Source organism: Lontra canadensis, unplaced genomic scaffold (genome assembly GCF_010015895.1).
Source record: "Lontra canadensis isolate GAN:19392208 unplaced genomic scaffold, GSC_riverotter_1.0 scaffold83, whole genome shotgun sequence".
Lineage (NCBI taxonomy): Eukaryota > Metazoa > Chordata > Mammalia > Carnivora > Mustelidae > Lontra > Lontra canadensis.
The window spans coordinates 5,612,302-5,639,067 of NW_022631077.1; the positions used below are offsets into that span (position 1 = coordinate 5,612,302).

The following is a 26,766-nucleotide window of genomic DNA, read 5'->3' on the forward strand; positions in this document are numbered from 1 at the left end:
GGAGGAAAAGGAGAAAAGGAAAGAGTAAAGAGAGGCGAGACTATCACATGGATGGTCTGGCAGGAGGAGGAATTTTGCCTGAATTAAAAACAGTAAAGGGCAGTGGCAAGAAATATGGACGCAGTAATAAACCTGGAATTTTGGGTAAAGCTGAATCCCTGACCAAAGCTATGAAGTTGGAACGGAGTATTAGCCATGGGATTACATGGTGAATTAACTTTCACATTGAGTGTTAATGTCTGCTGGAGATAGAACAGAATGAGTAAAAAAATCCATTTGGGGAGCACAGCTTTGGTTTTAGCAAGAAGACTTTAACAAGAAACTTTAACAGCAGTTGAACCAGAGTGGAAAAGTTTTTTTTTAGTAAATGACAAGAAAGGGAAAACAGAGAGTAGGGAACAGTGTTTGTATCTGAGTGTGTGTCCTCAGTTAGCAAGGACATTGAACATTGGAGGCCACTCTCCAAAAATCCATTGTGCCTCTTCCTCCTTCCTAAAGAACCCTGATTTAGTTCAGGTGTTTACTTCCTCTCAGGTTATCCATTGGACTTGGAGAAATCTGACCTTTCCCTGGCTCCAGGAGTTGATCTATTGGCTTAAAGATAATCTCACAGCCCACCCAGAATGGAAATGTAACTTAATTGGCTCAATCAGATTGAAGGAAAAAAGATTTTTATTCCCCGGTTGATGGAGAGGTAACACTCTCCTGCTGGAAGCCTGCTGCCCCAGCCTGTAGCTAGCTACTTAATTTCTCAGTATTACAGTATTACAACTCTTTTGTAATTGTTAGTGCCCATGTGACATGGTTATGATCACCAGGACAAGGTCTCCTAAGAGGTTTCGAGGAGACCATTCAGGCCTAGTGTGGTGGCTCAACAATGTTATGAAGCTCTCAAACACTTTCTAACCCTCCATTCCAGGGGCTGCTGGCAGCCATCTTGACTTAAGTGCAAGGACAGAGCTGACCAGGGAGGAAGTACAGAGGCAAGAAAACCTTCCTCCTGGGTGCACAACCCCTGAAATCTGCCCTACTGCTACGCTAGGCTTCCTTCACAAACGTCAACCAAATTCCTTGTTGCTTAAGCCACATTCCAGTTGCATTTCTGTTACTTGAAACTGAAAGCATCTGAAAAGCCACAGTAGGAAAATAAACTCACAGAGAGACCAGGAGAAGATTAGATGTTAGCAAGAGAATCAGAAGAACTCAGTGTGATACAGTCTGAGAAGGGGTGAAATTTTAAAATGGAAAGAACTTCTGACAGTGCTAACTATAGGACATTTATCCAGGAAAACGTTTTTCCTGTACTAATTCTGCTTTGGACATAGAACCTCTTTAAATCGATCTGCATTCATGGTCACCACACGATGGTTTTCTGACTTATAAAATAAAGTCTAACTGACAGCAGCCTACTTTACAATTGGATTATGATGATTATAGTGTGCTTTTACAATGAAATAGAGTAAGTATGGTCAAGTAAGACCTATTTAAAGTAGGTACTTTGAAACTTTCTTTCCTCAAGTAGAAAAAAATTCTTCGGTGAAGTCTTCTTATAGATATACTTTATTCAAGATGTTCTTTAGCAAAATAAATAAATAAATAAAATAATTGAAAAATGTAAAACACTTAAAAGTAGCGGGAACAGTATTAACTTCCATGTATCTATCCCCCAGATTCCAAAATTGTCAATATTTTGTTACTCTTGTTCTTCCTTTCTCATCTCTCTGGGGTAAGTGAATGTAGTAGCTACACTGACAGTGGTAAGAATAGGCCTCTTAGCTCTGACCCTACGTACTGTACTTTACCCTACTTGCATGGGCAGGGTAGGTGTTGGGTATACTAGGACTGCTGCCCACAGACTAGACAGCACAGTGGTCAAACATCATGTCCTTTCGGAAAGTGGAAACATATTGAGCATTTAAATGGAGAGAAGGAGGAATAGTAGCTGGGAGAAAGGGAATGAATGGATTTTGTAATAGTAGGAAATCCGATATTATCTCAACACCTCAAAAGAGGCTCAGGGCAAGAGATGATACTGTCCCTTAGCTTGATTATACCAGATGCATGAAAAGGTGAAGCCATGTATTTCTAGGTCCACTTGTAGTTTTGGAATTGGAGCAGATCTAACAGAGGGCTGCCAGCTTGAGCGGCCTTGCCCTGGGAGCTACTTTCAAATGGTAAGATGATAGACTAGACTAATTATTAGTAACTGAATGGAAGGCTAGTAACATGCCAATATCTATTAACTGTTATGATCTTATTATAAGGCATGCACGACAAAAACAAAAATGAAAACAGAAACTAGGGGGTGACCTGTGGTATAATAGGACATATATTTGATCTTTTTCCCAGATTCCTGGCACAGAGCTCCTAAAAATCTTGGAATTTCCTGAATAACACGAGTGTCTTTGTCATTTGAAGGTATCCTTTTTGAGCTCAACTGAGTTTGTGTTAATGAGGTGACTTAGAACAGGGGCCCCTAGATAGCCTCAGGATGGGGCTGGTCACCAGAAAGACCAAATGATTGGAAGGTTAGATCTTTCAGCTCCACCCACCAGCCACTGAGAAGGGGAAACAGGTACCGCTTATTAAACTCTCCAAAAACTTGAACAAGATCTGATGAGCTTCTGTGTTGATAAAAGTATACACACACCAAGAGAAGATAATATTCCGTTCCATAGGGACAGAAGTTCCTGCACTCAGATCCTTCTGGGTCTTATCCTGTGTACCTCTTTTTTTTTTTTCTTTTTAAATATTTTATTTATTTATTTGACAGACAGAGATCACAAGTAGGCAGAGAGGCAGGCAGAGAGAGAGGGGGAAGCAGGCTCCCCGCTGAGCAGAGAGCCTGATGCGGGGCTCAATCCCAGGACCTTGAGATCATGACCTGAGCTGAAGGCAGAGGCTTTAACCCACTGAGCCACCCGGGCGCCCCTCCTGTGTACCTCTTTATCTGGCTGTTCATCTGTACCTTTTATAGCATCCATCACAGTAACTCAGAAACACAAAAACTCAGAAAGTAAACGTTTCTGAGTTCTGTGAGCCACTCTGGCAAAGTAATCAAACCCAAGGAGGGGGTTGTGGGAACCTCCCAATGCACAGCCCATCAGAAGCACAGGGGACAACCTGAACCTGCAATGGGTGTCTGAAATGGGGGCAGTCTTGTGAGACTGAGCCCTTAACCTGTGCAACCTAATGCCACCTTCAGATAGTGTTCAGAATTGAGTTAAATTTGTAGGGCACTCAGCCAGTGTCCCCTGAGAATTGGAGAACCACTTGGTGGTGTTGGAAAACACATCCTGGAGATGTAAAACCAGCAGTCTGAACATGAGAATGTGTTTTCTTATATACGAACAACGTCTATATGGCAGTTAGAACCTCAAGCTGGATCACTGAGGCCCATCTAACCTATAAGGCGGATGACATCTTCGACATTTTTATTAAAACTATGAGTTAAACTTGGTGTTTACCCTACAGATACAAATGTAGTGATCCGAAGGAGGACATGCACCTGGATGTTTATAGCAGCAATGTCCACAATAGCCAAACTATGGAAAGAACCTAGATGTCCATCAATAGACAAATGGATAAAGAAGATGTGGTATATATATACAATGGAATACTATGCAGCCATCAAAAGAAATGAAATCTTGCCATTTTCAATGACGTAGATGGAACTAGAGGGCATCATGCTTAGTGAAGTAAGTCAATCAGAGAAAGACAATTATCCTATGATCTCTCTGATATGAGGAATTTGAGAGGCGGGGTGGGGGGTTGTGGGGGGTTGGGAAGGAAAAAATGAAACAAGATGGGATTGGGAGGGAGTCAAACCATAAGAGACTCTTTTTTTTTTTAAAGATTTTATTTATTTGTTTATTTATTTGTCAGAGAGAGAGCGAGAGAGCGAGCATGGGCACAAGCAGGTAGAGTGGCAGGCAGAGGTAGAGAGAGAAGCAGGCTCCCTGCCTAGCAAGGAGCTCGATGCAGGACTTGATCCCAGATCATGACCTGAGCCAAAGGCAGTGGCTTAACCGATTGAGCCACCCAGGCATCCCATGAAACTCTTAATCTCACAAAACAAACTGAGGGTTTGAGCTGGAGAGGTGGGGGTGGGAGGGATAGAGTGGCTGGGGTTATGGACATTGGGGAGGGTATGTGCTATGGTGAGTGCAATGAAGTGTGTAAGCCTGACGACTCACAGACCTGTACCCCGGGGCAAATAATACATTATATGTTAATAAAAATAATTTAAAAAAACACACACAAAAAAACCCCTATGAGTTAATTTACCTCCCATTTTATTAATACATCTAACAAGAAGAAAGAGCTTACCAAAGCAATCATAAACTTCTGACCAGCCACTACCAAATTACCAAGCAGATGTTCTTACCATTTGGATTTAATTTACCAAAATAAATGCTTCCAATTTTTCTCTTGCATTTTTGTTTGTTTGTTTTTCCATTAAGTTGTCAGAATCACTCAGTTTCTCTATCCTATAGATCTGCTACAACATGTTCTAAAAGTATTTGCCGGTTTTTTTTTTTCCCCTATCCAGTCAGAAGTAGTCGTTCTCAAAATGTGGTCCAGGGATACCTAGTGGATTCCTAGATGCTTTTAGGGGTTCTGCAAGATCAAAACTATTTCCTCAATAATATAAAGATGTTATTTGCCCTTTTCATACCCAATATTTCATGGTGTACAATGGAATTTTCCAGATGCTACCTGACATATGACACAACCACCATGTTAATGGATGTATACGGAAAGTAGATAGAAGAATCCTCTTATCCTGTATTAAGCCAGGCATCAAAGAGATTTGTAAAAATATAAAACGATTCTACTCTTCTTAATACATCTTTTTGTTTTGAAAATCAAGTTATTTTTTAACTTGTAAGATTTATTTATTTATTTCAGAGAGAGAACAAGCAGGGGGAGGGGCAGAGGGAGAGAGAGAGTCTCCAGCAGACTCCCTGCTGAGCACCAAAACCAACATGGGGCTCAATCTCACGACCCCCAAGATTATGGCCCAAGGTGAAACCAAGAGCTGGATGCCTAACAGACTGAGCCACCCAGGCACCCTTAAAGTTATTGTTTAAGTTATTTATATTAACATGCAATGATATTTTTGTTATTTTTAAAGAATTCATAAATATTACTTTTAGTTTCAATTTCTGATAATTATATTGATAGATTTAGCCCCCTCCCCAACACATAGACTCCTTGGGGCACTCTATAATAATTTTTAAAGTGTAAAGGGGTCCTAAAGTCAAAATGTTTGAGAACAGCTCTTCAAGAAAAATTCCTTTCTTCACCATCTAAACTGAGCTTTTGGCTAATGGGATGAAAAGATTCTTTCTGCAATCTTTTTGAAAATGTCACTGGATGTAAAATCTATCTCCTCCCTGACACTCCTCTTTGTGGTAAGCATTCTCTGACTTTGAGTAGGAAACACATGATTCATGAGAATCAAGTCTAAGTCAGCACTCACCTTCACTAATTCTGTGTAGCCTGTTTCTTTTGGGGTCCACCAGGGCTGGGCTTTCAGTCCATGCACGTTGTAGAGAGAGCGCTGCCATACAGATGCAAAATGGCCCCTCTTGTGCCCAAGCTCATACCACTTATATGCCTGAAAGAACAGAAGGATTGAACCATGGACACAGGAAGCAGTTCTATTAATTAAAAAAATTGAGAATCACTTTGGTAACATTTAAATAAAGAGTTTGCTAGTCAGATGCCCAAATTGATTATACTGGTGAAAATACCATTACTTGATTAGGTTTCTGATCATGACGTAGTTTCCTTATAAATGCACGTCTGCCTTTTATTTTCCCTCTGAGGGTTTATGCTCCTGTGATGCGGCCTCAGGCTGCACTCATTTCGGTCCTCCTCCAAGTGTCCAGCACAGAGTCTAGGACTCATTTGTTAAGTGAATAAATAATCTAAGAAACCAAAATGGGTTTTATCTTTTCACCTTCATTTCTCCAGTTCTACTTTTGTGTTTCCTGTAAAAGGAAAGGATTATGATTTTAATAATTTCTTCCAAAATACTGAATCAGATTGTGAAAAGGAAAAGTGACTTCTTTTCACATGTACCTTCTTCCCACATCTGCATTTCAGAAGCCGGCCCCAAGGTAAGAGAGTATGAATCCTCCGTTAAATAGACAGAAAGGAAATCTCATTCTGAGCTGGCAATAAATATAGCAATAGCCCATACTAGGCTTTTTAAAGGGGAATTTTTGTTCCTTTTCAGGTTTTTTTCCTGCCATGAGGGATAACATTTGTGGCTTTAGGCTAATTGGAACACGATACAACTTGCCTCCAAGAAGACTAGCCTTTTCAGGGACAGCTGGCTGGAGAGTATGCCGCTCCATATGTCTCCTTCCAGTGACACCCTCACCATATGCTCCCCAGGGGCTCTCCCGCAAGGTTCCTGCGCCGCGCAGGCTCACTCCGTTGTTTTCGGGTTGGAAGACGCTCCAGGGCTATGCTTAACAGTATCCCTTCGTGACTCTAAGTCTGAGCTAATGAGGGCTTTCTGAAGCGTGATTACAAATACACACTTGGATCAATTAAACACAGGCCTTTAATACCAGGTGGACCAAGAAGATATTCAAAAGAATATCTTCATAAAACTCTGGATATATTTTATTTTTATTGTTTTTGTTAAAGATCCGTTTATTCCAGAGAGAGAGAGAGAAAGAGAGCGAGCACGCGCGAGCGTGTGTGTACGCACAATGAGGGGAGGAGCAGAGGGAGAGGGAGACTGTCTCAAAGCAGACTCCCCACTGACATAGGACTGTATCTCACAACCCCAAGATCATGACCTGAGCTAAAACGAAGAGTTGGACATCCAAATGATCCAGCCATTCAGGCACCCCCAGATGTACTTTAAATATAAAAAATAAGGGCGCCCGGGGGGCTCAGTGGGTTAAAGCCTCTGCCTTTGGCATGGGTCATGATCCCAGCATCCTGGGATGGAGCCCCGCATCGGGCTCTCTGCTTGGCAGGGAGCCTGCTTCCCCCTAGCTCTCTGCCTGCCTCTCTGCCTATTTGTGATCTCTGTCCCTCAAATAAATAAATACTGTCTTTAAACAAAATAAATAAATATAAAAAATATTACCTTTTAAAAGTCTTAAAATTCTTAGGTCAGTATTTCCATCACTAGAAAGTCAAGTGTGATAACAATACCACTTCTTATTTCCAGGAACACTTTTTAGTTTATTACTCACTTTTCCATGTGCAATCACATTTGCTCTCTCTAATAACCTCAAATATGTCCATTTTTACAAAAGTTGAAACCGAGGCTTAAAAAGGCTAAATATCTTGAACTACAGCACAGGGCTCTGGCTACTTACTCCACTCTCCTCCTATCTTTGTATCATTAAAAAAGAAAAAAACTATCAAAAGTGATATTCTTACTTATCTTTCTCAATAGTATCTCAAATCAAGATCATATCTACTAATCATTCTTATATGTTTTGCTTGAAATACATGTTAGTTGTAGCCATAAAGTTGTATCTTTACAAGCCAGAAACTTAACATGGCTAATCACTGTCTGAATTTAAAAAAAAAAATACATTTTACTTTTGAAATTTATTTGACTTTTTAAGTTATTTCTATCTAATTCAAATTTAGGATTGTATTTCCTATACCTTTCCGGGTTAAAGTGAACAACAATAATAATTTCCACAGCTGATTTTTTGAAATGCTTATTTTTGAGTCAGCAGCAATTCACTTCATGGACCAGACACATTGTCAGAAGTGAGGGGAAAAAAAAATATTATAGGAAACCAAACCAGCAAAAAAAATATTATAGGAAACCAAACCAAAAAAAAATATTATAGGAAACCAAACAAAAAAAAAATATTATAGGAAACCAAACCAGAAACCAAAGTGCAAGGCTCCTAGCTCTAGTTCAGGAGTTAGAAGTCAGAATGGAGACCTGGACCTGATATTCACCATGCTTGATGCCTGGGCAAGTGACTTAGCCTACGGTGGCGTGTTTAAATGATCTACAAGGTCTTTCCTCACACACAAAGTCAGTCCTCCTGGACCCTTCATTTTGTAGCCCTCTGCTATGTAACTTTTTTTTTTTTTAAAGATTTTATTTATTTATTTGACACAGAGAGGGAGATCACAAGTAGGCAGACAGGCAGGCAGAGAGAGAGGGGGAAGCAGACTCCCCACTGAGCAGAGAGCCCGATGTGGGGCTCAATCCCAGGACCCTGGGACCATGACCTGAGCCGAAGGCAGAGGCTTTAACCCACTGAGCCAGCCACCCAGGTGCCCCTGCTATGTAACTTTTAAAGAAACAAAACCATGACAATGATACATCAGGAATTCTAAGAAATTATCTTCAATCATATAGAGGACCCAATAAATTAGTTCAATAAAAAAATTCAGTCAGATCGCTTTCTTACAATACAAATTGCTACAACATCAATGATTAAGTTAGAATCCTCTAAAAATTCTTTCTTTACTATTTCCCCTTTAGACCTCTAATCAAGGTTATGAAATAAACAGAAAGATCACCTGGGGATCTCTTCTTACACGTGTTTAATATTACTGTCTTCTATGCTTCAAATTACTGCTAGGTATGGTTTACACACACACACCACACACACACACTCACTACACAGAAATAATATGTCCAAAGAACGATCCCCACTCAGAAAAACCTATGTGTCAGGTGTGGCCCCAGCTGGACCCTGTCCTGCCTGGAGTGCAGTCCATGGTGGGGCACATGAGTGTGGTGACAACGGCTGCCGCCAGACCGTGGAGGACTGCGAATGCCTTTCCCTGGAATACGACCTTATGTGTATTTGTGTACAAATAACATGTGTTTGGCAGTGCAGGGATTTTGAACACACAGTAGTCTGGAAGAAGGCTAAAGCAAGAAACAACAGCCAGGCTCATCCAGCCATGCCTGAGGGTGGACGGTGACAAAGTGCAACACTGTGTGAGCAGGCAGGCAGGTGGGCTAGGAGCCAGAGGCTGAAGAAACCGACTTCCCTGAACCTGGCCCTGACCTCACTGGAGAGAAGGTGGCAGTATCATCGAAGGGGAGACGGAACCCAGGAAGAACCATGGTTTAGGGGAAGACAAGTGAGCTGTCCTCTCGCATGGGGACACTAAGCAGGCAGAAGACACGGGAATCTGGACTTGGAGTAGGAGACGAGCTGTGGGTTTGCAAGTTCTAGAAATCCTAAGCACAGCTGCAGCTGAAAGGCTGTAAGATCATCATGGTGGGTCTCCCTCCCTCTTGCTGTCCATTTGAAACAAACCTGTTAGGAAAACCTTCTGCAAAAACAATTCATTGTCCGCCTCTGCAGCACAGAGGCTGGGGCTTTGCTCCTCTTCTGGTGTCTGAGCAGAGCTGCATGCATTGGAACATGTGAAGGACGGTTGGTTCCCGGTTCGCAAACTCAGAGCACAACAGTCAATTCACAGATTTGATACCCGAGATCGAGAATATCTGGACACGGGGCTCCTATAAAGCTTAATTTTGTTCTGCTGTAAGGACAAATCCTTGTGAGTTTTTTAAATTCAAGAACTGTGAGTCCTTTGCACACGAATGGTAATTAAGCTGATAGAACAGTCCCCTAGGTTCAAATCCCCAGCCCCTGACAAATGTTTAGTAGTGGATTCTTGCCCTTGAAGTAAGGGCTGTTTTCATCTATGATGTGAGAATAAATCGCAGACTTCTTTTATCTGTCTCTGCCCTGGACCCTAAGATGTTCAAAGATACATTAATTAGTGACAATTACATTTCTAGCAATCAGACACGAACATTTATGCAGTGTTTGAAACCACAGCAAAATCTTTCTTATCCTTCTCACTCAAAGGAGGCATTTGTATCATTTGTGCCAGGCATCTGTATCTAAAACAATGAAAGGAATACAAGAATGAGAGCTAATAAGCGAGTTATCTTCCCTTCGTTACTTCTAATGCCTCATTTTACTCCAGCTCACTGACTAGGTTAGAGGGGAAAGGCACAGATGCACAGTAATGTATAAAGAAAACAGTGTCAATCACCCAAATCTCTCTTACCCCAAACTGGTTCGTGTGTCTAGCTGGCAATTACCCCATCACAACCTCCCCTCCACCCCACTCTTATGAACCTTCACTTTTCCAGATGGTTCCATGTTCTTATTAATTTTAGAAACCTAAAGCTGTGTTATCTTTTATTTTTATCCTGTAAGCTGATTGCACTTTACAACATATATGGAATGCCATGGTTACCAAGATTCAGTGGCTCACTTCATCCCTTTATCCAGGACTGTAAGAACAGCCCAGGCTAGACCCCGGATGATGTAAAAGAAAAGGTGGGCTTCACTCTCCACCAACAAACATGGTGATCCTGACAGTTTGGGAACTTCAGTACATGATGTCATGATTCATCATAATCTAATGCTATGTTTAAAGAAGCTGACATGGGGCTCAGAAAAAACAGCAATACTTACAAAGAAAACATGTAACTTGTTTTAGCTTCTACATTTTTCGTGTCAGTACCTGTTATTACTAGAGCTACATGTATTCATTTGAAACTTGGTATTAAATACCAGAAGGTAATTTACATAATTAATCACTGGGTTCAGTGTGTGCTTAGGACTCAGCTGAATAAAGGCTTCATTCTAAAAATAACTACTTTTTAAATTCCAAAAATAAAATAAAAACAAGTCTAGGCATACTGTTAAAATATTTAAGCAACTTCAGAGACATCTTTTCATTTCATGATTTTAAAAATATTTTTTTCAGGGCAATGCTTATCTCTTTTTGTGCCCATACCCACACGTGTGCATGCACACACTCACACACACACGTACACATGTACTCATTGAGAGGCTGCTCTTACTATTACTCAACCAGTTTCTTTAAAGAAACTATAAAGTTCAAAAATCCCCAAAATTCTCTCCAGGCCTGCAGGAGTTGTTGGGCTGTTTGAAACAAATTTTAAATAGCTAAATAGTTTCAATCACCACCTTTGAAGTATATGCTCAAAATATTTTTTCGAGTATAAATTTCTCCCAGAGTTACCTCCCCCCGCCACCCACCATCTCCAACTCTACCGTGTCCACTAAGAGAACAAAAAATTCACAAGTTCATTACCTCTTTGTTCCCAACCCGCTGCATGGCATCCCCCAGGTGGAAGTAAAACCTCCCATCATCAGTGCCGGGATCTCCAGATTCTATTCCCTCCTGTAAAAAGGACAGTATTTGTATTTAATGAAAAAAATTAAATACTAGCTTTAATTCATTGATTTACTTCATCTTATATACCATACAAAATCTAAGGACCAGAAAAATTCACCTTGATATTAAAGTTTGGCAATTAGGTTACTGGTAAACCTTCAAAACACAAATGCAAAAAGAGGTGATAAAGTTAAACTCAGTAATACATTTATCACTAATTAACAACGTAATAGCCCAGAAAATTAGTATGTGAATCATCTCCGTGGAACCAATCTTATTTCATAACCCCAAAGAATTTCGTGACTGGGTATTTAGTTTGCTAAATACCCATTTAGTTTGCTCTCCAAATCCGACCATTATGTCATCTGGAGGCTTTTTATTCTTGAAGTAAAATATTTAGTTGTTCATAAGATGATTGAAGTGACAGAGACCCAACTGAAAATAATATTTCTTTCTACTCGAAAAAAATGCATCTTCACCTTTTAATGAAATCTTTTACAAAACTTACAATAGGATTAAAGCCAGCTGGACTCTTTGCAAATGTAGTTGTTATTAAACAAATCCAACGCTAAAATGTTTAGCTGATTTCTACCCCATCTCCCACATACAGACTGAACTGAGATGTATATAAACAACAAAACAACAACAAAAATAGAGCGTGAGAAAAACTACTAAAGCAAGAGAATGAATTCAGAGAAGTAAAAGAAGGACAAAGATAAAAAAAATCTAAATGTCAAGAAATCTTCATTTTTCTAAAAATCTGCATTTTCAGGTCTCTTCATCAGAAACCCAATATTTTCACTGGGGAGAAACTCTATTTGCATAATGTTGGAAAGTAGCAGCAAGGAACAGGAGTAGCATCACTTACGAGAGGAGAGCTGTGATCAGGGCTCTTGACTGACAAGTTAACTAATAGACCCAGCTCTCTGTTTCCCCAACTCTGAAGCAGGGAGAGCACTATTAGTTCCTTATTATGTCAGAGGAAATGAGGGGAACACTTTCAGTCAGAGAAACCCACACGTCCAGCAGGTCCTGGCAGGGAATGTAAAGGTTTAGAGATGCCAGTGACGTGCAGGCCACCTCAAGGGGACAGCATCGCTCTGCTCCTGTGCTGGGATATGGGCCAGATGTGATCTTTCAAGAGAAATCAGAAATTGCCATGATTAAATAAAACGCTCAGATTCTTAACTAAAACAAGCAATGAAAATTGTTTTTAATAGAACTTTGCTGGCCAAATAAAATATGCAAGCTATTTGCAATCAGTGGGCTGCTATTTGAGATCTCTGATTTAAGTCATATGAAAAAAAGAGATCATGGAAGTGTGATGTATACTGCTACTTAAAAAAAAAAAAATTTCGCAAGTAGTCCAACATCTACCTATCTAATAGGGTAGATGCTAGGTATACATCACTATTTTGATTAAAATGAAATAAAATGAAAGCTAGAAATCCAGTTCCTCAGTCATATTAGCCACATTTCAGGTGCCAAAAGGCACATGTGGCCAGTGGCTACCATATTGGAGCATAGAAATAAAGGACCTTCCTACTGTGACAGAAAGTTCTGCTGAACAGCCCTTAGCTAGACCAGGCGTGTGATTCTGGTGCATCTTCAAGGATTTACAACTAGATACAGAAGATAAAACAAGACAGCATATTTTAATCTGAATATTTTGAGCTACCACGTTTTTTAGGGTTTGACCTATTAAGGCAACATTTGTTATCATACTTCATATAGGTTGTCATGAGTTCTGTTCAAGCTAGACCGAATGTAGAATTAAACACTAAAAGGAACATTTAATATGTTGCCTATATTTTAAACTATCATATTGGTAATTTTGGTCTACCTTTCCCATTTAAATACAAACTAATACAGTTTTAGGAATTTCTTCAGAACGTCTTCTCCACATGATCTCTGCGGATATGGTTGGCATTTCTATAGCCAACAGCCTCAATCATTGCCTATGAATGTCACGGTCAGAGGGGCACATTCTGAAGATGAAGACTCAGCAGCACACGCTGATCAATCAACAATGCATAATCAAGGGAGTCCAGATGAGTCGAAGGAATCAGAAGATGAAAAAAAGAGGAAGGGCAGGAATAGTTACCTTTAAATAGGGAATGCTCTCAGCAATTTTGTTCTGTGCCTTCAGGATAAAGCCATAATGTACTTTAGCAAAGCCGTCGTTCGGTGTCACATTCAGAACCTAAACTCAAAGGAAACAGAAGACTATTGTAACTGACTACAAATTCTACAAATGGCTGTCAAAACAAATTTTAATTAGCTTTGCTGTGCTTGGAGTGGATTATGATGTCACAGCTTAAAACACCAGTGTTTTGTCTCATTGCCATATTAAGTTTAAATGCCCCCAAATTTCTCGTCAACTCAGAATGCTTGCACATCTACACATCAGTTTTTCGAGAATGAAAAAAATGAATGAAAAGGCAGTGACTATGAAAGCACTGATTGGGGCTCCTGTGTGGCTCAGTGGGTTAAGCCACTGCCTTCGGCTTGGGTCATGATCTCAGGGTCCTGAGATCGAGTCCCGCATCGGGCTCTCTGCTCAGCAGGGAGCCTGCTTCCCTCTTTCTCTCTCTCTCTGCCTGCCTCTCCGTCTACTTGTGATCTCTCTCTGTCAAATAAATAAATAAAATCTTAAAAAAAAAGATTTGTATTGGAAGCACAGATTGAACAATGCAAATCAGCAAAGTCATCTGTGAACTGATATGACCTCAGCCTTTTGTTAGTGATCAGGGAAAAAAGCTGCTTTAAAATTGCTCTATTTAAAGTCAATTCTGGGGGCACCTGGGTGGCTCAGTAGGTTAAGCCTCTGCCTTTGGCTCAGGTCCTGATCTCAGGGTCCTGGGATTGAACCCTGCATCGGGCTCTCTGCTCAGCAGGGAGGCTGTTTCCCCCACCTCTGCCTACTCGTGATCTCTTTCTTTGTCAAATAAATAAATAAAATCTTAAAAAAAATAAAGTCAACTCTGAATGGTTATCATATATTTGTTTGTATGTATACTTTATACATTGCCTTAAATAAGAGCAAATTTAGATTTGCATTTGTCATCTATCATGATCTGTTCATTTAACAATAATTTCTTGAAGGCCCAGATCATTTTAAGGACCGAATATAAAGTGATGAGCAAATCCAATATTCTGTGATAAAACCCAAGTAAATATTTAATATAAGTCAAATCACTGTTTATTATCATATCCGTTTATTATAATTAAAGATAAATTATGCAGAATGCCTTTAAATTAAATATTAGCAGTGAGAAATCAAAACATTCAACTTATAAAGCCACAAAGACAAACTCATGCATGGAACAAAAGTGAAAGATGAAGATTCGAGATGAGTGAATGCAAAGATGGATATCCTGAATATCCTGGAGCTTCTCGTCATCCATCAGCCTGAGTGGGACAAGACAGCGGCAGCCACCATGGGCTCCTTATACACGACCAAGTGTTCGGGAGAGCGGACCCCTTCCCCTCCAAGAGTCCACGGTGCGCACGACTGATACTTCAGAATTTTTCAGTTTGTATGTGGTCCTGTACCTCATCCATTCACAAATCCAGTCAACATTCCCTTCCAGAAATATTCAGAATCATGCCCCTGCCACCATATTCACCACTGCCCCCTGGTTCCCACCTGGTTACCTCTCCCCTGTGTTCTCACACAAGCCTCCTAACCGCAGACTTCTCCACCCCCAGAACGGCTCTCCTGTAGCCCTTTCTCCAGAGGGGACCCTGAATGAGCGCACTAAGTCCTCTGTCAGACCCCACCCCTCCTCCATTCAGAACCCAAATGGGTTCCATTTCAATCAGAGTAAAAGACCAAGTTCTAGGGACAGTCTTCTGGGCCTCCTTTGAGCTGGGCCTCTCTACCTCTTTGGGTTCCTCTCCTAAGGCCCTGCCCCCCCACTTCCAGCTATCCTGAGGAGCCCTGGATTCCTTGCTGCTGCACAGCAAGTCAAAGGCAACCCTGCCTCAGGACCTTTGCATGTGCAGTACTCCTTTGCCTCAAATACTCTTCTCCCAGATAACAGAATGGCTCACCCCCTCACCTTCATGAAGTCTTTGCTCAGAGGTCACTATCCTTGTGAACCAACCCCCAACCATTCCCTATAGAACAGAACCAATCCCTTGTGCATTAGTCATTCTTTTGACTTCTTTATCCTGATTCCTCTTCTTCATAGTGCTCATCACCATTTGACTTATTAATCTTTTATTTTTTCCCACTAAGATGTAAGCTGTGCGGGGATTTTGTCTATTGCACTCACTGCTGATCTCCCAGTGCTTAGAACGGTGCCCAGCACATGGCAGGTCATCAAGAAAGCTATAGTAACTGAATGGATGAGTGCACGTTGGGCTTTCCTCCTAACCAGATTTCTGCAAGCACAGACCCTGCTTCTTCTTAACCTTCCAAGCACCCGTTACCGAGATTGACGCTGAGCAAGAGCACAATAAATACTTCTGGAATTGAACTGCAATGATTGCAGCTACACAGATAACAATCACCCTGTCAAGTAATTAACAAATGTATTCCTTTGCCAGATATTTTAGAATACACAGAGCTCTTCTAGGGTCTGGACATATAAGCGAGATACACTGTCTTTTCTCAAGGGATGTCTCAGTCATGGGAGGAAGCAGATTCACAAGCAGACAGCGGTCATACAACATGGTAAGTGCAGCCACGGCGATGGGCACAAGGCTAGTAGGGGTAAAGAGGAGGAGCACCCGGCTTGCTCTAGGGTTGGTGTGGCAAACGCAAGGTCTGAAAGGGGTTTAGGGATAAATAGGAGTTCACCAGGCCAAGGGAAGATGGAGGACTGTGGGGGAGGAGGTATTCAGGGCACAGGAGAAAGTGAGTAAAAAAAAAAAATAATGGGCCAGGGGTGCCTGGGCGGCTCAGTTGTTAAGCGTCTGCCTTTGTCTCAGGTCTGGATCCCAGGGTCCTGGGATCGAGCCCCACGTCGGGCTCCCTGCTCGGTGGGAAGGCTGCTTCGCCCTCTTCCACTCCCTCTGCTTGTGTTCCCTCTCTTGCTGTCTCTTCCTCTGTCAAATAAATAAATAAAATCCTTAAAAATAAATAAATAAATAATGGACAAGGAGCAGCAAAAGGGAATGAGACCAGAAAAAGGGGGCAGGAGGCAAATCACAAAAGGTCCTGTGCTTCTCACAGTTTACACATAGATGCACCATGAATGTGTGGGTTTTATTACCTAGTGGTAATCAACAGAGCCTCTCGATATGACAAGTGGCTCTATAAAATTTCTAAGAAGATCAAATTGAGATTAATATTAATATGATATGGATTCTGTATCTATATAAGCACACAGCAGAGACCACCACAAAAAACTGGTATAGTTGACAATTCGGCTTCCAGTACAAACTCTCTGCATGATACAATGCCAGCAAAAAACCAAAAATCATATAATCACAAAAAGTACTACAGATAAATATTATCAAAATATCTTTTTTTTTTTTTTTTTTTTTTTAAAACCACATGATCCAGTAGTTTTAGTGCTGGGTACTACTGGGTATTTAAGCCAAAGAAAATGAAAACACTGATCCAAAAAGATATTTGCCCCTTTATGCTTACTGCAGGCTTTTTACGGTAGCCAAACCATGGAAGCAGTCTAAGCGTCCACTGATAGAGGAATGCATACAGATGATATGGCATACATATACAATGGAACATTACTCGGCCATAAAAAAGAATGAGAAAGAATGATATGGCTGGACCTAGACAGTATGATGTCAAGTGATATTAGTCAGACAGAAAAAGACAAATACCATATGATTTCACTTCCATGTTGAATCTGAAAAGCAAAACAAACAAAAAAAGCAGAAACAGATGCAGAATAGATTGGTGGTTGCCACATGGGACAGAGCTATGGGAATGGGCAAAATGGCCAAAGATGAGGGGAGGTAAGGTTCCCATTATGGAATGAGTAAGTCACCGGATGAAAGGGACAGCATAGGGAACATAGCCAATTGTACTGTAATAGTGTTGTATGGTGACAGATGGCAGCTACATTTGGTAAGCATAGCATACAGTATCAGGTTGTTGAATCACTATGCTGTACATCTGAAACTAATATTGCGTGATGACTCTATTTTAATAAAAATTGCATAAAGATATATGAACAAGGATGTTCACCATGGCATTGTTTATTACAACAAAGTAATTAGAAATAATCTATCTGATAATAGTGGTTTATTAGTGATGATACGTCCCTAAGATACAATGCTTGGCAGTTGCTAAAAATTACGTTCTAGACGAATTTTAATTCATTTATAAAAGTCTTGTGATGATATGATTAATACATACCGATTTAATGGAAAAAGAAAAGTGTGCTGTGTATGGAAGAGACCAGAAGGACACATACCGCATGTTTATCATGGTAGTCTGTATATGAGAATGAGGCTGCCAGTGATTTCTGGCTATTGCGCTAATTTCTGCTTTCCTTGTTATCTGTATTAAGCGTCTCTTAAATGTTGTAGTCAGAAAAGAGAATTTTAAAAAGTTTAAATCAGTAAAGAAAATAAGGATTTTTAAGCGACTAGGTTTTCTTTCTTTTTTTTTTCCCCATTAAATGAAATATAAAAGTATTTAAAAGAAACGCAACATATACTTAACATACATATCGCAGGTATTTGCTGGAGCATGTTTTACTGGAAGGGTACGCAGCCGAACATGTCTGAAGACCACTGGAGTTGAAGCCCCATGTGGCATGGTCAGATTTGTGTTTTATGTTGAGGAAGGCTGGAGCACAGCAAGCCTGCACAGGATAAATCTACCCTAGTTTAGGCAAGAGACGTGAGCACTGGGGTTAAAAAATAAGGGGATTTGAAAGATATGCAGAAGGGAAAATTAACAGAAATTTGTGAATTGGTATTAGGCTGAAACTCCATGAGGGCTCAGCAAATGTTTACTTCCTTAATTACCATTTCCCAACTACTGTGTGTGGGTTTCAGTAAAACACCTGTTGACTAAGTGAATGGATATAGGTGAGGAGTGAATGGAGGGAAAAATCAGAAATATGCTTGACTCTAGACCATGGGTGGCTTGGGTCACTTGTCCTGCTGCAAATGGAAAGGGGGACACGGAGCACCTCCCAAACCACAGTTGTCAGCGATCTACATCAAATTACTATAAAACAGTCTTGCTGAAACTTAAAGCAGCAAAAGAAACAAACAAAAGTCCCAGGAATATATAAATATATATATATATATATATATATATATATATATATTTATTTATTTATAAAGAGAGAGAGAGAGAGAAAGAGAGAGCGAGCGAGCCTGGGAGGAGCAGAGAGAGAGGGAGAGAGAGAGAATCTCTAGCAGACTCACCACTGAGTAAGAAGCCTGCACAGGGCTCAATCTCAGGACCTGAGCTCATGATCTGAGCCGAAATCAAGAGTCAGATGCTCAACCAATGAGCCATCCAGGCGCTCCCAATGATTTTTATAATTTATGAAAGGTAAAAATCAACATGAAGGGAAGTAGAAAATTACAGTATCAATTGCTTTCTGAAAATGGTCTTTGAGACATAAACCTATCAGGATAAACTTCGGTTAAGGACAGAGAATGCCTTAAATATGGCTTATTAGAAGCGGAAGGAGGAATAAAAGGCAGATCCCACACATATTTTCAATTCATGCTCCTTAAAAAGAAACCCACTTGAATGTATAATAGGGCCCTATTTTAGATTTTCTGCATCTTGTTATGCTTAGTCAGATGAGATTATGATTTCAAACATAGAAAAGACAACAGATAAATTTTATTTTTCAAGATGAATTAAAGTATTTCACATATCCGAGATCTATTATCAGGTAAAAATAGTAAATATATTCAAGGAACGTTCTGAGAGGTTGAGGAAGGACAAATCCATAGTGGGAGGGAGAACCCAGTATGCTTTCAGATCCTGCCCTAACTTTAAATGTGCTTGGTATCCAGTCAACACTTGATCATGTTTTTTGGAGGGAGGGTGGGAGGGAAGGAAGGAAGGAAAGGAGGAGAGAGGGTGGGAAGTCTACAATTTCATCTCTGAGGCTTTAGAAAGTGGCAGAATAATGGGTGTATCTGATACAGTTGGCCAACTCTTAGATTCATATGATCCTGAATTGTGAGACGCATGATTATTTCCCTTAAACCACCTTTGCAAGACAGGGCACTAAGTGTTAGGTTTTGGCCATTAGCAACTACATCACCCCACCTGGACTTCTTTTATGACCTGGAACGAGTGAAGTGTACACATTTTCAACACTGCAGGATCAATCTACTTTATGTAGATATTGGGCATGCTATAAAACACACAAGTCTTCTATTCTCTGAGAAAATATGAAAATTATGACAAGGATGAAGAGAAAATTGTTCTGAAATTTGATGATTTTCAGTTAAGTCTCCAGAACCATAAAAATAAAATAAAAAAAGAAAACCTTACCCCTCTGTGAAGTGACAGCATTTTTTAAACCAGAAGGAATCACACTGGCTATCACTGAGTAGTAGCATTTTGATGTAAAATACACCAGCCTGAAAACCACTGACCAAAACATCTAAATTAAAGAGTAACAGGTAAATGTGTTCCCCTTTCTTTTATGGAGGCATTAACTTTCTCTAGCTTCAAAGTTCACTGGGTATCCTGTTTATTCTATGCCAAATGAATTTTCTCATTACTGGAAGGAACACAAGTTTCCTAGATTTATAGTTATTTGTAACTTGGAGGTTATCTATTAAAATAACCTTTCTAAAGTACAAATCCTTTCAAAGATATCTCTGCTAGAGGATCAAAGAGTTACTGCCCTCCAAGACGTGAGTAATTTACTCCACATGCTTGAAAGGCTCCTTCTCCGTAGTCTCTCTCTAGACTGGACTTTCATTGAAAAAAAGGAAAAAGTTGGGTGTTTTTCCATTTATGGAAAAACTGAGTTCTACTTCCTATCATGAAGCACACTCTTAGAAAAGGTGTTTATGGACCGATAAATATGAAGTTTTATAACCATTACAATTATAGGGGTGTTGGGATGGCTCAGTCAGTTAAGCGTGGACTCTCGATTTCAGCTCAGGTCATGATCTCGGGGTCCTGAGACTGAGCCCCACATCGGGCTCTGCACTCAGCAGCAAGTCTGCTTGTCCTTCCCCCTCCCTCTCTGCCCCTCCATGCGCATGCACGTGTGCGCACAGCTCTCTCTCTTTCTCTCTCTCTCTCTAAAATAAATAAAAATAAAATCTTTAAAATTTATTTAAAAAAAAACTATCACAATAATAAGTTGAAGGTTTTGAGGTACCAGGCATTAACTAAAATTTAAAATTTTCCGATTAAGGCAAAATTTAAGAGATGGAGACAAAATTTAGAATGTCAACTAGACTAATACTTATATTCTCTTTAACTGAATTTAAAGTGAAGAAAGCGAGAGGTTGGGTGAAATAAATGCAATTCACCGGTGACATTAAAACTTCATGCTCAAGGGGCACCTGGGTAGCTCAGTGGGTTAAAGCCTCTGCCTTCGGCTCAGGTCATGATCCCAGGGTCCTGGGATCGAGTCCCGCATCGGGCTCTCTGTGCAGCAGGGAGCCTGCTTCCCTTCCTCTCTCTCTACCAGCCTTTCTGCCTACTCGCGATCTCTGTCAAATGAATAAATAAAATCTTTGAAAAAAAAACCAAAAACTTCATGCTCAAAACAACGGGATGTGGTGAACAGTAGACTGCTCTCTGCTTACCTCTTCATAGACTTTCTGAGCGTTGTGATTATCCCCTATCAAGAGATACCCCACTCCAAGGTCGTTCTTTAAAGACATATCATCAGGAAACAGCTGAACTAACTTCTGTAGGGTAATCAGGGAGCCTCTCATGTGACCTGATTTGGTGGGAAGAGGAAAAAAAAAAAACAAAACTCAACAGAAATAAAAGCAGATCCTGGTCATCTTCGTATTGAGTCCACAAAGCACAAGAGACAGGAGAGACTATCATTTTCTGAGTTCACCAACATTTACCTTCTTATGTCAAATGCCCTCTTTGAAAAGTTTTATCAATTCCTTGTTAAAAAACAAACCAACAAACTGTTTCACTGGGTTATCTTTGGTTTATTACAATTAATTTTAAGATTTTATGAAAAGAGAAAAAACAAAAAGTCTAACAGATTTTGGGTGTAGCACCCTCTGTGAAACTTGAAAAGGCACTGGGGTATATCGCTCATGCTAGTTCCAATTAAGTGTCTTCACCTCCAGGTAATGAATGAATGACCTAGTCGAGGAGTAAGAAGACATCAGCTGGTATTATGGGACCCTCTGGTGGATGATAGGATGCTATGCACAACAGGAATCATGAACACCCCAGCCTCAGTCGAGTTTTAAGGCTATGTGATGGAAACTTAAAATTTTTGGGGCCAACTGTCATTGCTCCTCACCACAGTTGAAAATAAATTGAATATGGGAAAATGTGCAAAATAAGACCAGTATACATGATAAGATAAATTCCCCTAAAGGGTTCAGCTGCCCACAAACTATTAGCCAAGAGTATGATAGGACTATCAATAAGTTAATACTGTTGTGTGTCCTGCTAACATATACAACTACCTGGCATAAAACACCACCCAGCTTATTCCACGGCCTTCTTCCCATTACTAGCCAATTTTGGATTGGTTAGCTTGGTGACTCATTCCCTCACTCACAAATCTGACTTTACTTTTCTATACATTCCCTTCCCCCCCATCTGGCCAACTTAGTTCATACTTTTTTCTCTGCTCCTACATTTCCCCTATTAACCATTGCAAAGGTCCGGGTAAACATCCCTCCAGCTGCCCTTCCTGTCTCCTTTACTCTGCCTCATGCAACCCCGCTCTTCTGGGAGTAAACTTCACCCCCTTGTCACCTTCAATAAAATCTTCTTCCTATAATCCCTTCCTCATACAACCTCCTCTTAGGAACTTGCCTCATTCTCATTTGGAGGAAAATGAGACTATATTCAAGATGGTTGCAGAAGGGGGTTAGATGTATTAGTAGATTCTTTCCCCAGAGCCAGGAATAAGGAGAGGCAAGTGAGGCGCTCAATGCAAAGTTTAAGAGGCTGTCAAAAATTCAGTCATCCAGAGGCGTGATGATTTTATACATTCTAAAAAGCAAAATTAATGTAAAAAATCCACAATGAACAAAATATCAAAATTTGAAGGACAGAATAAGTAACAGAGTTTAACCAAGGCATATTGGAGCCTGAGGCAAGAGGAAAGCTCAGTGCTACTAATTTTGTGCCCAAGGCGACTGCCTCCACTGAGTCCCAACCTTGCCTTTCCCATCCTGTGTGGGTGCTGTATGTTTTCCTTCTTCTAGACTAGTCCATTTGCATAGAAGTTTAATGGACTCTTTCTTCTAGTTTCTAATCATCCCTTGGGTTCTACTCCTATCAGACATATTAGGTCATTTACCAAAGTGACACAAGTACTCTTAATCCTATCCCTCAGGAAATTGGTAACAGGGTCAGTTGGCCTTCGGTATCACTTAGATGAGCCTCTCCTAGTGGCATCAATGACTGTTCATGTAACGTATCAGTCCACTAGCACCCGCTTGAGAGGTTACACCTGGCCTAGACGCTTCCATCTGGTTTCCTGATGACAAGTTAGGTGGAAGAGAATCAGAAGCCTGGTCATAATGAAGTTAGGTTCAAGCTAGTCTTACTTGCCTTTGGTCCCGGCACTTGGGTCAGAGAGGAGGATGTTCTATGCTGCTCTTTGCAAAGCAGTGGCAAATTTACTTCAAGATTTAAAAAGGTTTTTTCCCTATCATTTTCCTTGGTCTAGAGTCAAACTTTACAGGCAAAATTTTTAGTGTCTGGAACTCCTAATATTTAATCTTTTATAAAAACTGTTCTACAGGGGCATCTGGGTGGCTCAGTCAGTTAAGCAGCTGCCTTCAGCTCAGGTCATGATCCCAGGGTCCTGGGATCGAGCCCGACGTCAGGCTCCCTGCTCAGGCGGAGCCTGCTTCTCTCTTTCCCTCTGCCTGCCCCTCTGCCTACTTGTGCGCTCTCTCAATCTCTTCTCAAATAAATAAATGAAATCTTTTTTAAAAACCCAGAAAACAGAAAAATTGTTCCACTGATAATCTCAACACCCATGAATAGATTTGTTATTGTTAAGAGAGAAAAGAGTTTGGCATAGCAAGAAGAGTTTTGATTCCAGACCCATTAATTTATTAGCTGTGACTCCTTAGGCAAATTATCCAACCTCCCAGCATCCCATCTATGTCAGCTTTAAAATTGGAGGGGAGGAGGGTAGTGGGGAAAGGTGGTGAAATACCATCTACATCTCTATAAGTATTAAGGTCAGGACCACCATTTCTGTCTAGGACCCATTCATGTAAATTATCTGAAAGTAGTTATGAAACTCAGGTTCCCTCCTAGGTAACTAAGCTCTTCTAAGAGCACAGAGCACAGCATTTGGGGTTGAACTAACTCTTATTCTGTCTTACCCAGAAACTGCTGTCTGTCCGAGCGCCGCTTCAAGGTCAGCTTCAGCAAGTCTGTGGGGACATCAGGCAGGCTGGCCACCTCCTGGTAGGTTTCGATGGCCCCACGCAGCACCTCGTTGCTCCTTCTTTTCTCAGCCAGATCGTCTTCACACTAGAGGAAGTCCCCACAATGGGTAAGTGTCCCATGACAGGCTGTATTTGTAATCACCCCAAATATACATGTAAAGTCAACTTCTGGACATGTGGGAAAAGCATTTTAAGACAGATTAAAATCTTCTCTTTATCAAGAGATTAAAAAGCAGACAGAGAAAAGCGACGCAACGTGCTATCTCAATAACATGAAGACCAGTCAGCTACCAAGCTACAGATGAGAAAAAAATATAAAAGGAGGAATAATTAATCTATGCTGGGTTCACGGAGATATGTATCATGTTACACATTCATATTTCAAAGACAGGGCTCCAGTCCGGACTTCCTGTTTCTCAGCAGTTTGTCTGCAGGTTCACACATTCACTCAACAACTATAATCCGGGAGCTACATGGCAGGCAAAGTAAACAAAACAGATAAAGCTCTTTTTTCATTCTGCTTCATTACGAAGAGAAAGACGATATACAAATCAAAGTACTGTGTGTCTGGCAGCCACGAGTGCTGGGGACCAAAAACAAAGCAGGCTTAGGAGTGCCGACAGTGGGGCGGTAGGAAGAGTTAGTTCAGGCAGGATGACCAGGAATGGACTGAAAGAAGAGAGGGAGTGAGGCATGAGGCTCTCTGGGGGAAGAACATTCCAAGGCAGAGAATATAGCAAGAGCGAGGCCCTGGGCGGGGAAGTGAGGGGGAGAGGATAGGCTGGTGCAGGATGGGGGGCAAGGAGGGGACTGGCGAAGGAGTGGTGGTCGGGTAATGAAAAACGTGGTAAGCCATTGCCAAGTCCACTAGACTTACACGATGTGAGATGGAAAGACACCAGGTTGTTGTTGTTTTTTTTTTTAATTTAAGATTTTATTTATTTATTTGACAGACAGAGAGAGGTTACAAGTAGGCAGAGAGGCAGGCAGAGAGAGTGGGGGGAAGCAGGCTCCCCGCTGAGCAGAGAGCCCGATGCGGGGGTCGATCCCAGAACCCTGAGATCATGACCTGTGCTGAAGGCAGATGCTTAACCCACTGAGCCACCCAGGCGCCCCGACACCGGGGGTTTTTGACATGATCTGATGTACGTGGAGAGGATCACACTGGTAGTGGGAGGGAGAACAGACCAAAAGGGCGGTGGACGAGCACAGCGGCCAGCTATGGTGCTCTAGCAGGACCCCAGACCCAGGGATGAGGATGGTTTGGACTACGGTGGTAGGAATGAGGTGGTAGGAGGTAGGGGGATTACAGATACATTTTGAAGGTCAGAGTCAACAGGTTTGCAGGTGGGCAGAAATGCAACAGAAAGGGAGGGAGGGAGGTCAAGGATAAATTCAAGGGTTTTGGCTTGAGCGATACCCAGGGGGAACTGCCATCCCGAGAATGGGAGGACAGGGCAATAACAGGTTTGTAGGCATTCAGAATCAGGAGTTCCGTTCTGGACATATTAAACTCAATATCCGTTAGGTACCCAAGTGGAGATGCTGGATAGAAAGGTACATATATGCATTTGGGGTCCAGGAAAGAAGTCAGAAAGACAGGAGAGGGTCTGCAAAAAGGTAAGAAGAAAATAAGAAGGTAAGGTAAGAAGAAAATAACCACAAGAAAGTGCTCTGGAGGTTAAGGGACAAAAGGTTTCAAGAGGGAGTGATCAGTCATGTTAGAAGGGACACCAGGTTGAACATCTTGGCTGGATTGGGCAATGTGGCACCTCTGATGGCCCTGACCATCTGGGAAATATGGGACAGCTGGGGACCCGTAAGAGGATGGAGCAGGACCAGAGGAAACCAGGAGGGAAGGAGATGCAGACAACCCTCAAAAGGAAGCAGAGAAATGGGCCAGTAGATGGAGGGGAATGTGGAGATCAGGGAGAGGAATTTGTTTCCATTACCAATGGGAAATGTAACAGCATGCTTTGAAGCTGATGCAAAAGAGTCAGTAGAGAGGGAAAATGTGATGATACAGAAGAAGTCACAAAAATCAGCATGCTTTCCTTCAGCAGGTGGGAGAGGATGGGAAAGGGGACCGGAACTGTTCATCCATGCTAATAGGTGGGAAGGTAGAGCATAGGGGAACAGGTGGAGGTGGGCTCTCAGTGTTGTAGCGGGATCACATGGAAGTTCTCTCTGGATACTTTTATTTTCTCTGTGAAATAAACAAGATTCTTTGCAGGAGATTGAAAATGGGGAGTGAAATGCTATAGTGATAAAAAGGGGAATGTGTAAAATGGTAGTCAAAATCTCACCTGATTTAGTAAACTATAATTTGAAGATTACCACTTGAGGAAAAAGGATACCAGTTAGAGGCTAGAAGTCGCATATAAAATGTTTTTCTCCTAATATCCTATGTAACATGTTCAGCTGTTTAAAATAAAGGGTGGGCAGCAGTCAATATATAACTTCCTGAAGAACCAAAGTAAAGCACAACTCCACAATTTGAGGGCATGGTAAGAAAATGAGCCATTCCTCCCCGGTCCCAAAGCAAAAACTATTAAGATTCAGCATAAATTATTAATATCTGCAGAGAGCCTGTCAGAAAATAACACCTCAAAGAAATAACTTGTTATGTGGACTGATCAGGTAAGTTTCACAAGATGATGAGGGCTAGGACTGAAGCGGAGTGAAAGAGAGAAGTGGACAGACTTATAATAAAGGAAAAGTGATAAGACAAAAATCTCTGGATTGAAAAAGGGCAATTTACCCTTGCTTGATAGAAAAAAGCTTCAGAGGATACCGCTATCTCTTCATATCTGTAAATGGGCTGTCTCCATTATAGACTTATCTGCCAGGAGAGAGAGTTCAAGGTTAATGACTCACACTGGCCATCCCGCCCCTCTGGCCTTCGGTATATTCATATGCTGGCTTTTCTGTTCAGGCATCAGTTTCTTGTGAGTTTGGCTATGGTGAGTTAGCTCTCCAAAACATTATTATTCATAGATGATGTCTGAGAGTGATGGAGTCTTGGAACTGAGACAGCCC

General features: G+C 41.1%; 1 protein-coding gene across 2 annotated transcripts in view; it reads right to left on the reverse strand.

The window, feature by feature from the left end:
* ASPH (aspartate beta-hydroxylase) overlaps positions 1-26,766 on the reverse strand; it is a 213,717-nt gene that overhangs the window by 37,823 nt on the left and 149,128 nt on the right. For both annotated transcript variants that reach the window (XM_032882625.1, XM_032882624.1), the window contains 5 exons: positions 23,662-23,812; positions 20,920-21,056; positions 13,295-13,393; positions 11,107-11,196; positions 5,486-5,623 (listed from right to left, as the gene is read on the reverse strand). In XM_032882625.1, coding sequence (XP_032738516.1) covers positions 5,486-5,623; positions 11,107-11,196; positions 13,295-13,393; positions 20,920-21,056; positions 23,662-23,812 — 615 coding nt within the window. The remainder of the gene's footprint in view (positions 1-5,485; positions 5,624-11,106; positions 11,197-13,294; positions 13,394-20,919; positions 21,057-23,661; positions 23,813-26,766) is intronic.